Source organism: Pagrus major, chromosome 10, assembly GCF_040436345.1.
Source record: "Pagrus major chromosome 10, Pma_NU_1.0".
In the NCBI taxonomy this organism is placed as follows: Eukaryota; Metazoa; Chordata; class Actinopteri; order Spariformes; family Sparidae; genus Pagrus; species Pagrus major.
Window position 1 is genome coordinate 19,172,799 of NC_133224.1, and position 12,258 is coordinate 19,185,056.

Below are 12,258 nucleotides of genomic sequence, written 5' to 3' on the forward strand. Positions count from 1 at the left end.
TGTTACAAAGTGCGTATGACCTCATATCTCAAGTGTGCGACTCTGTTCATAGAGGCTGTGATAAGAACAGAAGAGAATGTTTCCTCGAATTCACGTTGTTTAATTGTTTTCAGACCTGTATTGAGACATTGATACGATTCAAGCAAATAATCAACAAAATTGGATTTTGTACACAAGGCCAGTCTGTAAACAGAATGACATTAAACTGGATTAATTATGACTTGAGTGATCGTACATTTTACAAAAGTAAAATTCTGTCAGGTGTCAACAAGTCTGATTGTTGAGACCATCGGATTAACTTCAAATGTCAGAGTGATTCATCTTAATGTGAAATGTTAAAACAATCACTTAAATCAACTAAAACAGGCACTTTTTTCTCCAACATATGAATATGCAACAAGTCCTGGAGAGCCACGTTTGATGATTCCACTTGTTGTATCTTGGAATAATGTTAAGTGTTAGATAGTAAATCAGTTGCTGAGATCATGTGTGTGGTTTGTGCTCCCCTATTGGTTAGATTTAAAAACTTTCTGCCAATAAACCTCTCTGTCTCCAAGAAAACTTAAAGATAGAAATAAAGTCACAAATGATGTTAAGTGATTAACTTAAGCTGCATCAACAGTTAATTTCACAATTTTATTTTCAAGGAATATTCTGTACAACATCAGCTTCGTCAAAGCTGCATTTTTCCATTTATGATGTCTAAATTCTTGTTCGTCTGAAATAACAATATAAAGAAATTCACTGTATCATTTGAAAAAAATGCTGCTTTTGGATTTGCTTATAAAACTTTTGGGGTTCACATGTTTTTTCCTCACCTCGCCCTTTGTCCTAGTGTAATAATGCCACACTGGGGACTAAAAGATTCCAGGAATGACATTTTAACCATTTCTTAATGAAGCAGTATGCAACATATCCCTCTATACAAAAGTGATGAGATAAAGATAAACTACCCTTTTCAAAATAAGGCTTTACAGTCTTTGTGATCTATTAGAAGCAAAAGCCATTTAATCTGTTTGTATTACCTTAACTCATGAATACAGAAGTGGAAAAAGTATTCAGATCTTTTCCTTAAAGCAACATTATGTACTTTTGTTCATCTTAAAATAACAGCTTCAGAATCATTCTGATGGTACAGTGTCTTGTTATAGGGTGAATGGTGTCTATCACTTGTTTCTGCACTATGTAACTTCAGTGAGAGGGTAAGATCACAGCGTTAAGACAAAACAATGTGAAGATTTAATGAGCTTTGACTGTAGTTAGCGCCTACATTAAGTCTGACAAGTTGTCTCAGACCTGGGATTTGTATTTACAACAGTGGTGTTGCACTTATAAACTGTGGGGGGTGCCAAATCTAATTTCTAAAAGCTCATATCTACATAATGTAGATTAAGGTAAAAGTGCCAATACAACAATCTAAAACTTTTTTACCATGTTACTAATAAAAGTCCTGCATTCAAACACTCAGTTCAAGTACAGAGTGTACTTAAAGTATCAAAAATAAAAGTGGTGATATCAACTGTAACATTTTTAGATTTAAAGCAGCTGGTTGTTAATCTATTTTATATACAGAAAGGTAATTCCAGTGGTGCTCCAGTGGTTCTCAACCCTGCATGTGCTAGGCCCCCTATACCCCATAAATCTGAGGGGTCATGAGATGATTAATGAGAGGGCCCGGAAGGAAGAAAAAGAAAATTCTGCTGCACAAGCCTTTTTCTTTTGGAACTGCTTACAACTGATAGGCACCTGGAACATGAAACTACATACAGTTTGTAGGAGGTCACAGGAAAGAAATATATTCTATAAATAAATAATGTCCTTAATGTGAAAGGTCATTTACAATCATAGCTGTCAGGTAAATGTAGTGGAGTAGAAGTACAAAATACCAAGTAATGTAGAAGTACCTTGAAAGTGTACATAATAATAGTACTTTAGACACACAGAACAATAAGAATATAATATAAATGCTAAATAGAAACTCAAAGTAACATTCAAAATGAGTCCTGCTCTAGTAGCCTATTTAAATCTATTTTTTATCACACTTCTTTCTCTTCATCTTGGGTCAGACTGAACTTTCCTCTCCGTGTCACACATTGTGTCCCTGCTGAATTCTCCGAGGTAACAGGGAGTGGCTGCAGACCGGAGGAAGTGTGATTAAATCAGCTCCTGCACCCAGGAGGGCTGGCGACAGCGGAGGCCAGGAGGAAAGGAGGGAGCGCTGCGTCGTGCGTCTAGACCAAGTGCGCCCCCTGCAGGGAGGCGAGAGCGGTGTATCTGGCTGAGGAGGAGGAGGAGGAGGAGGCGTGGGATGCTGCTCTTCTCTTCAGCTCTCTGGAGATCTGGAGCCAAGATAGCGGATAGCAGCAGCATCCATACAGGCAGTCGCTCCACACACTCCCCTGTGAGACACACGGAGAGAGGCCTGAACACAGGTGGGAGGCTCGCACAAAAGGTGAACATTTGCATTCAGGTGCAGAAAATATAGTTTATACTGATGTATACAATGCGGCATCTCTGTGTTGCACTCTGGTGTGATCTTAAACTCACATCACACAATAAAATCACAATAAAATTTTAAAAATGTCATGTTTCTTTTTGATAAATCGAAGACAAACAAATGTTACATGCTCAAGACCCAAATAAAGTAAATATGGCAATAAAAATGAGCGAAAATGTACAGTAGCATACAGCTGCTGACTGTGTTTTTGTCGGTGTAACAGTAATAATCGTGCTCTTGTGTTCCAGTAAATATCCCCCCTGTGAGGACAGTGATAATCTTGCAGCCAAGTCTTTGCTCTTAGCAACAGCAACCAGGATAAAGAGCTCGTCAGTAATGTCAGGATGGAAATGTTGGTGGGCTGAGATTTGATAAATCAATAAAGTCTGAGAAACACAGTAAGAAGGCAGATCAGAGAATGTAGAATGTGGTTTCTGCTTCATGGTACTGAGTCAGCACTGGAACTCAGAGCCAGGTGAAGAGTTTCTGTCAGATCTGACTGATATAACTTCTAGCTTTATCACACCATCGTGATATCTGCTCTTCAAAAGAAAATCAGCCTCAATCATAACACACGTGAACTTTACCGTCAGCTCAATCAGTCATCAACTGTCGCTTTACAATCATGCGTTGGAGGTGTTATAACCAACGAAGTAATCTCCCTACCCATCTTCACAGGTCCGATTCAACTGCATTATAAGAGCTGATAAGCAGCCTCATAAGAGCAGAACCGCTGAACGCCTGAGAGTAAGCTCTACACACATGTACTTCTTGGGCAACAGACTTGGGATCCGCTGCGCCGCCTCCCCTGAGAATTCATCGTGGGAGTGTGACATTAACCAAAGCGATCACTCCCTGCCAAACATCATTACATCATCACTTAAACAGACTACATTGTATCATCATGTATCTGCTCGGAATAATGAAAATAAGTAAAGATGAAAAAAGCAATCAAACCTTGGATACAACAGGGATAAAAAAGAATGAACAAAGTTAAGAAGTGAGATCAAACAAGACTAAAGCCATGGTAGCATCTCTCTGAGAGTGCACATAAGCACAGTGGTGCTTTGAGCTAAATGCTCAACATGCTAACATCCCCATAATGACAAAGCTAACATTCTGTAAAGGTGGAAATGACTAATCACTTTATCAATTTGAGTCATTCACTTCAGTTCAGTTCAAAGATTTGTTCAGGTTTTATCTAAGATCAGTTGTATCACTGTTCAATGACACTTCTGTAAACAACAGTAACTGAACGCATCCCCGCTGAGTCATGAAGCACTGATTCTGACTGTCCTCAGATCAGAAGTGCGTTCACTTTGTCTTTTAATACAAAAGTAATGGAGTGAGAATCACAGCTGGACTGACAACTGCACTCTCAGCCAGCAGTGAAGATTCATTCATTTGAATGTGTGCTGAACCCATATTTTTCTACCAGGGTGGCTGAAGTCATGATCCATCCTACTCCTCCTCTGATTGGCTAGTACTCGTTGCCTTTGTTGGTTGGGTTAGTTAGGTTTAGACGTGAAGAGTGATGCTGCGTGTCCATAGGCTCTGTCATTTCTACGCTTCCTATTCAATGTCCATGCGAGCAGCTGTGCAATGCATTCTGGTAGCGTAGTGTCGTGTTTTGAGAGATGGGGCGTCACATTGTCCACTCCTCATTCTCATAGAGTTGAAGTCTGGCTAAGTTATGCACACCAGGACCTCTGGAAGCTCCTAAAGAACTATAAAAACTACCGGTTGTCGAGTAAAAATGAAGACTGATTACAAGTTTCCAAATGAGCCGCTTTGTTGGACTGGTTTGAAATACGGTAGCAGACAGCCCATGAGTGGCGTTCACCCAATCAGGTACAGACAGTAATTCTTGCGTGGTTGTGGGAGGATGTAGTTGGTCACGTGTGCAAAGCTTGGAAGCGTTGCATGCCCTTGCGTCCAAAAACACCACTGTGGATACGTACAATGAGATTAGAGTTGGTGTAAGAATATCAGGGTAAGCCAATCAGATCCTGGGAAAGGAAATATTGTATACTGAACACAGCTAATCTACACCCTGGTAGCGCAGACAGTAGGTACAGCGATGCTTTGAGCTACATGTTAACATCAGCGTGCTAACATGAAATTTCAATGCTTACATGCAGATGTTAAGCAGATGTGACATTTACCATGCTCATCATTTTAGTTTAGCATATTAGCAACATGCTAACATTTGCTGCCACAGTAGCACTGACCATGAAGTACAGCTGAGGCGGAGGGGAGCATCGATAGCTTGGCAGATATTTGGACAAAAGCCAATGTGTTGGATAATTTTTTTGACCTGATCCTAAGAAGTTATTACAGTATATCCTGGGGGACGCGAATGTCTCTTCCAAACTTCAATGTAATCCAATCAAATCCTCTCAATCCAATCCCATCCAATTAAATCTCATTCGAACTACAAATGTCAAACTTGGCCCTTGAGGAAAAGGCAGGCGACCATCCCACGGCGAACACACTGTACATGTGGTCAGTCTGGTGAGATATTTCAGCCAGTGGTAGACTGACCAACCAGGACCCTGGAGCCATGTCACAGGCAGTGGATAAAAAGTCATTGATAGTTTCAATTGAGAAGTAAGTAGAGCTATTGTGTACATAACAAGTCCACAGAATTTGCACAGAAAGGTAACCCAAAACTTTAAAATGCACATCCAACTGACTGAAGTGATCTGTCGCACATTGTTACAGCACTGTCTCTTTCCACCCATGACAATGTGATCGCCTTGCTCTACCACCAACCTACATGCTGGGACTTGTTTTCATAAGATCTTCTGGCAGCGTCCACGCTCTTTTCTCTGCAGTACTGACAGCGCTCCGCGGCCCACTCCACCTCCAGAGGAGCTTACATTACCAACCACCTCCTTCTCTCCGGTGGCAGCGCTCCAGCTCCTGCCTGCCTGGCCTCCAACCACTCCCACCTCCTGCCTTATCTCTCCTTCTCTTCACCGTCCCAGAAAAAACGGCCGGCTCGGCTTATCGGACATCTGACTCGCACAACTTGGCCCCGGCATGCGCTGTTCACATGTGGAGCATCTGTTTGGTATTGGCACCGATCAGTGACAGAGACCAGATGTCTGTTGAGATGTGTGCTCATGCAGGCAGGTGTGGGAGAGTTTAGTGTGAACAAACAGCATGGCAGTGGAGCGGCGGGTGGGCGGCCGGGGCAGCTTGGTAGATCTTAAAGGCACCAACAATTGGTTGTTTATTCATCAAGTTATTTATGGCTGGAGTTTCAGATTTATTAATTTAATAAATGTGACCTGATTTCACTGCATCCTCTGTCTTTATCTGATGCCACAGAACACTTTTTGTACTGCTAGGGTAATAACCACTGTCATTAGGCACATCTCGGTGTTGCAGCTATTTCCCCTGTGCGCTGTTATTGTGATTCATCAGTGAAACGTCTCCATCTCCTCGGCACGGATTGTAATTATTCAGCAGCTCGGTGTAATTGAGCTGGGGACACGGCGCGGTGCGAGTGAAAGCAATCAGCCGCATTGTTCAGACCCGTGTTTATCACAGCATCACTGCCACAGGGGCCACTCCACTTGACTGGAAGAATGTGATCACACATTCGACTGTCACTTTCCCACGATGTGTTCACAGTCACTTAATTTCTTCTGTCACAACGCCGAGGAAGGATGATTAAGCTACGTGGCAGCTGTCAAAGCTGTGAAAGCCATTAGTGTAATTGCAGGGTTATTACTTGCTACCTGTTGAAATGAGACCACTGAGAAAGGGCTGCGACTGACGCTCACTTTCATTATCAGTTAATCTTTCAATTACTTTAACGATTTAGCGATTGCTTGTTTAACCTACAGAATGCTCATCACAATTTCCCAAAGTAACATTGTCATATTGCTTCTTTTGTCCAAGCAACAGTCCAAAAACCAAAGACTCTTTATATACAATCATAAACGACAAAGAAAAGCAGCAAATCCACACATGTAAGAAGCTGGAAACAGCAAGTGTTTGACTTTTTTGCCTGAAAATTGAAACAAAAAGTATTTTCTTTTGATCAACTCAGCGAATAGTTGATTAAATCCTACACACACCAATGGCTTTGTTCTAATGTTCTAATTATGCCTCCCATTGGAATTAATGTTTTGTAAAGGTAATGCAAGAACAATAGAAGATATAATTGATCCAAAGATAATCCAGTCCGTGAAACTTAACAAAGTCATGCTGCCCTGTCAAGTGCTCAAGATTTGTCCACCTAAATGACAAAAAAACACACAGACTGCTACATATTGAAGGAAAAAACTGAATAAATGAGCGGGGAAACCTAAAGGAATCAGACACAAGGCCCACTTAATGTTGGTGAGTATGTACAGTAAAGATGCCTTCTATGTTGACAGTATAGGGAGCGATCGATCCCCAGCTACTCTGGATGGTCCAACAGCTAAGTTGAGAAGTACATAAAGAAGAGCGGATGCTGTGCCACGCTACCTGGATGCCGTATCGTTGCCTGACAGACGCCCTCATGGCCAGAGAGGCCGGCGGGACACAGCCGATACAGTCCAGCAGAGGCAGGCAGGGACAGGCACCCACTGCACTGGTCACCTTACAGGTAAACACTGGGAGGCAGCACAGGGCAAAGCAGCCTGCATACACACACACACACACACACACACACACACAGTAGATCAGCTCACAGGACAAAGAACATGGCAGCTTATAGTAAATGTTCAACAGTCTGATGTGTCACATGTCAGATATACGGTAAAGTTCATGATGTTGTATCACTGCATACTGAATGATTCATGTTCGGACACTTACAGTCTCCCACGTCTTTATAGCATTCACACAGGCCAGTACTCCATTGACCTGCCTCCTGAACCCTGCTCCCCGGCTGGACCTGGACCACCTGTTGAGACATAGCTGAGCTCCACGTCCGTGAAAGAGAGGTGGGGACACAGTTAAAATACTAGCGCTTCATAAAATGAGAGAATCGTGGCAGTATCTACAACAGCTTGTGAACAGCAGGGCCACAGTCACCCATGGGTGCCCCTTATATTCTGAGTGTACAACATTGGTCATTCCACTACACTTTATACACAGTAGAATCTTCTAATAACGTTAATTATATTAACTTTTCTGAGTCAAATGTTTTTGAGTTCAGAACTTTCTAATTCAATTTTCTGATTTGAGGCGTCTAACACTTCACAGTCAGCATGGTGTTGGGCTGAAATGTTACTGTTAATTTTCTTCCCGATGAAAGTGGATTGATAGAGGCTGTTGTGTCTCTCATACGCTGTCTAAACAGGCTTCACATGAAACATGACGGTCGCTCCGGTGTTCACAGCCAACACCAAATGTTCAAACTGAGCATATCGCTGCCAATACATTTCATCTATTATCCTGCAGTATCTGCTCCTGGCAACTAGAGCATGACTAAGATTTTTATAAGAAGTTATCTTTAGACAGCGCAATGTGCTCGGTTATGGTGAGGGAAGACTGTCCGTGGATGGAAGAAGTATTCAGATTCAGTTGCTCAAGTATAATAACATCATTTAAAAACAAAAATAGTAAGAGTCCTACATTTAAAATGTACTTAAAGTTTCAACAGTGAAGCACTGGTAATATATAATATTACCTACATAATAAAAAATGGTAAACAATGAAATGCTTTATAAAGTATTTAATAAGCATTTGTAAAGGTTTAAAAACATTAGTTGTAACTTTCAAATAATGTTTACACACGAACAAAACAGTATTTATTAACCATTTACAAAGTATAACAAACATCAGTTGCTACTTTACAATAAACAGTTGCTTAATATATGTTTAAAAAGCATTTCAATGTTTGTTAGCAGTGAAATAACTAGTAACTACAAGTTTAATTAACTATTACTTAACCATTAATTAACAATGGTTATTATGAAGTGTTACACATGTACCCATCGTCCTGCAGACTGTCATTGTTAAGATTTATATATTACAATATTGATTTATTCATGTGTAAGGAGCATGTTTAAGTGGTGTCTGGTCAAGACAGAGCTGATTTTTAAATTGTACATACAGTTAGGTCAAGTTTAATTTAAAGCAATGTACTGCCCCTTATAAGCTGATGAGGCTTTGTATGTAAAATATTCATTCATAAAGTAATGGAGTGAAATGTGTTGGAGTACAAATATAAATACAAGTTCAATGTAAATACTCGAGTACCAATACCTCAACATTTTACTCAAATATGGTACTTCAGTTTATGTACTAGTTACAATCCACCAGTGAGATAGTTTGATGTTTTTGTTCCTGAATAAAAGGAAAAATAAAAGTTGTAAGGAATCAAGGAAGCAGTTATGTTTCTTTCAAAACACATCTGCTAGCTAACCTATGGCTAACCCTAACCCTGACAAATGAGTCAATACAACAAATACAGCTAATGTGAGCTGTGTATCAGATTATTATCTGATGTGCAAACCAATAGGAAACTTTTGATTCCTGATTGTTGCCCCCTATAATCAATCCAGTCCCAAATTGGCAAACAGTGACGCTCTGGGTGTGTGGCTGGCCCGGCCTTCCAACCCAAAGCGAGTTGGGAACGAGACTCAACAATCAACCATCTAACAAATTGGAAGTTTAAACAAAAGAGGATACAAATCAGCAAACTCTGTATCTCTGACCCACAATCCTGGGCCACAACCAAAGCCATCATCCGCAGGAAACTGCTATCTCAGCCGAAAGATAAGCTCAACAAACCAGTGAGGTGAATCACAGAACAAAGGTCCACGCCCCTCACTCGCTGAGGATTAAACAGCGCTGTCTCCTGACCTGAGTTATTCTTCAGCTCCGAGGACAGAAAGATTCCACCAGAGCTTTTCTCCTTTCCTGCTACATGTGTGGCTCAGAGCCAGGCTGCTGTACTCTGAGGAATGATTTACATCACCTCTCTCAGCGGAGTCAAAGTATAACTGAGAATGTGTAACCAGGCTTCTTTTGATAAGAAAATAGATGACTTACCTGTGTGAGAGTTTAGCTATCAAACAAGTCAGGGAAGCCAAGTTGTGGGCACAGTTTTGTTATCTACTGTGTTTGGCTTTTTCTGTCCTCTCACTTTGACTTTCACATGTGTGTGTGCGATCTGCTCGACCGCATGTGTTTTGGTGTAAATACGAAACGATCAAATAACACAGGGTAAACACAACCCCCGGCTCCTGAGACAGTTAACTCTGCTGACCTGCAGTTTTTTGTCAGACATCTCGGTGAAAGATCGATGTCTAAAAGAATTTTCCATCCTCTGGTCAGTGGCATTATATTTGTTGACCTTTATCAGTTATTGCCCCGGTGGAAAAGACGAGTAATTTAGTTTGAGTGTTACACCACTGGAAACTCCTGATCTGTGACAGTTGAGCAAGGTCACGAGGAAACACAAGATGTGATAAAACAGTGTGAGTAATCAGTGTGAGTATTAATATGAATTCAATTACCAGAAACATCTTATAAAGAAAGGTGAGCTACCCGAAAAGATGTTTGACAGGGTCTCTTTTTCAAATGAGATTCACATAAGCGACAGCATTTCACAATGTGATATTGCAAAACTTCCCAGAAATCATTCTCGCCGAAGTAATGCAACATAAAAAATGCCTCAACTGTGATATCTGATTTCGCATTGTACTGATGGGTGAAACAGGAAAAGGCCCAGTGGAGTGGAGCCTTCCCTTATCGTCTCCTCTCTCATAAGGGCTGCAGCTGACACAGATGATCCCACAGAGGATTGACAAAGGTGAAATTCATGGGAGTTAAAAAAAGTATCACACTCACACAAAAATGTAGAACGTGACATTCACAGTAAACTGACAATGACAATTTAATACCAAAATTATAGGCTACTGTACATATTTAGCTGCTTATGTCCTGGCTGACGACGCAATACAAATATAAAAAATAAATTGATGTTTAATTTGACAACTGAAACTTCAAACCAAAGTTGTGATTTATTTTACAACCATTCCAGTAAAGAAAGCTTCAAGGCTGTAGTTCTACATTTTGTAAAGTATTTGCTTTTTTTTCTGAGACTTAGATGTGAAAAGTGTTGCTTCCTGTCCCTGCTTCCAGTCTTTGTGCAAAGCTAAGCTAATTCTCTGTAAGCTGCTAACATGAGTTTGGTATCAATCTTCTCACATTACTCTCAACAAGGAAGTGAATAAGCATATTTTCCGATTTAATACCTGTAGTAGGCTATACTGTAGCCCATATATGGCTGTTAATGTCCTGATTAAATATTCAGAAGAACTGCAGTGTTTTTAGCTGGCTAAATGACAACAACAAAATAAGATTTTAACTAATATTATACATATATTATCAACCAATGTAATTTATATCAAAACCACTCCAGTAAAGAAAGCTTTATGGCTTTTTTGTTTCGAGAATAGGCACGGTATATTTGTAGCTGGAGCTAGCAGCCGGTTAGCCTTCCTAGGACAGGAAAAGAAGCTGGAAACGAGTTAGCTAAAGAAGTAGGCTAGTCCAGCGCACATTTTGGTGTTTGAATGGATTTTAAAGAATAAGATATAACATGTTAATTAGTGAAAAAGTCTGATTTTGTAACCCTCATGGAGTTTTGTTGTCTTTCCCAGGATTCGTGTCTTTGTGCAAAGCTAAGCTAACCGACTGCCAGCTGTAGCTTCACAGCTTCCATATTTTTCCCCAAAATGTCAAGCTGCGCTCCACTTACATTCAAACACACACAAACAAAGAGGCAAAAGAAAGCATGTGTAATAGAAAATCTCTCTTTATTTACAATATATGAAATTTCACATACATGTTTAACACATTACAGGCACAATATAATATAAATTCAATGTCATATAATAGCTGTTAGGTGACTTAAAGTTATTTCATATGCTGTTTCTTATGAGACATGACAGAGACATGATGATGCAGTGATGTGGTGTTTGGATCTTGTGAGATGTGTTCAAGGACCGTCACTCCTGGTCCCTCTGCGTAATTCCACTCATTCACAGCGGTCTGCTTGGAATGAGAGTACGCCGTAACTGTCTGACCCGTCTGTACTGTTCGCAGGCTGTCTTAAACTCTACAGATTAGAAGGAAAAGCAAAACACAAAATGGCATCAAATTAAACATCTCTACTGAATGTTAACACAGAAAAGATCAAATCTCTCCATCTCACACCCACATACAATGTCAGTTCACTCACTGTGCTGGTCTGGTTCGCTGCAAAGGCATTTGTCCAGAGCCCGTATCTGGCTAGAGTTTGTGGGAAACATTGGTTTTGGACAATTCATTTTTCCTCTGGGACCTACAATGAGAGCAGAAATTTACACTATGGAAACTGCTCATAAACACTTTTAATGCCTTTTGTCTGCCTTGGAAACAAACTGTGGTGATGGCAGAAAATAGGACATTGCAAATTTCTGACCAAATGAATACACTCACCTGTGCACCGACACTGAAGGATGGGACCTTTGGGACCTTTGAACCTATGAAATTCCCTTTCCGCATGTGAAGCTGTATGCAGTGGAAAAAGACAAAGAGCAAGAAATCATTTATGTGGGACAACAATACATCACCCATCAACCGCTTAACACTTCCCGTCAAACACAATTTCCCTTGACAAGTGTATATTTTTACGAGCCGAGTCAGTTATTTTCTCAAGTGGTGCCAAATTTGAGCTTGTATAAGATGCATCTACGCAAAAGCTATTAAAACAGAAATGATGTTTGCATTTACCTGTGCTGTGGTAGAAGCTGACAACCAGAATG

At 40.5% G+C, this 12,258-nt stretch overlaps 1 protein-coding gene across 1 annotated transcript; it reads right to left on the reverse strand.

The window, feature by feature from the left end:
- Positions 1-2,231: 2,231 nt before the first annotated feature.
- Positions 2,232-7,412, reverse strand: LOC141003163 (placenta-specific gene 8 protein-like). Its single transcript, XM_073474444.1, has 3 exons — positions 7,313-7,412; positions 6,983-7,137; positions 2,232-2,399 (listed from the first exon to the last, which is right to left on the reverse strand). The coding sequence occupies exons 1-3, from the start codon at positions 7,410-7,412 to the stop codon at positions 2,232-2,234; spliced, it is 423 nt and encodes a 140-aa protein (XP_073330545.1).
- Between the last annotated feature and the right edge of the window lie 4,846 nt (positions 7,413-12,258).

What these genes read in the sequence shown, in the direction of transcription:
- LOC141003163 (XM_073474444.1), bottom strand. Translation starts at nt 7,412, where the DNA reads ATGTCTCAACAGGTGGTCCAGGTCCAGCCGGGGAGCAGGGTTCAGGAG. An exon ending in CTATAAAGACGTGGGAGACT is followed by an intron (nt 7,138 to 7,312) that starts GTAAGTGTCCGA and finishes GTGTGTATGCAG; the next exon opens with GCTGCTTTGCCCTGTGCTGC. An exon ending in GGCAACGATACGGCATCCAG is followed by an intron (nt 2,400 to 6,982) that starts GTAGCGTGGCAC and finishes TGTGTCTCACAG; the next exon opens with GGGAGTGTGTGGAGCGACTG.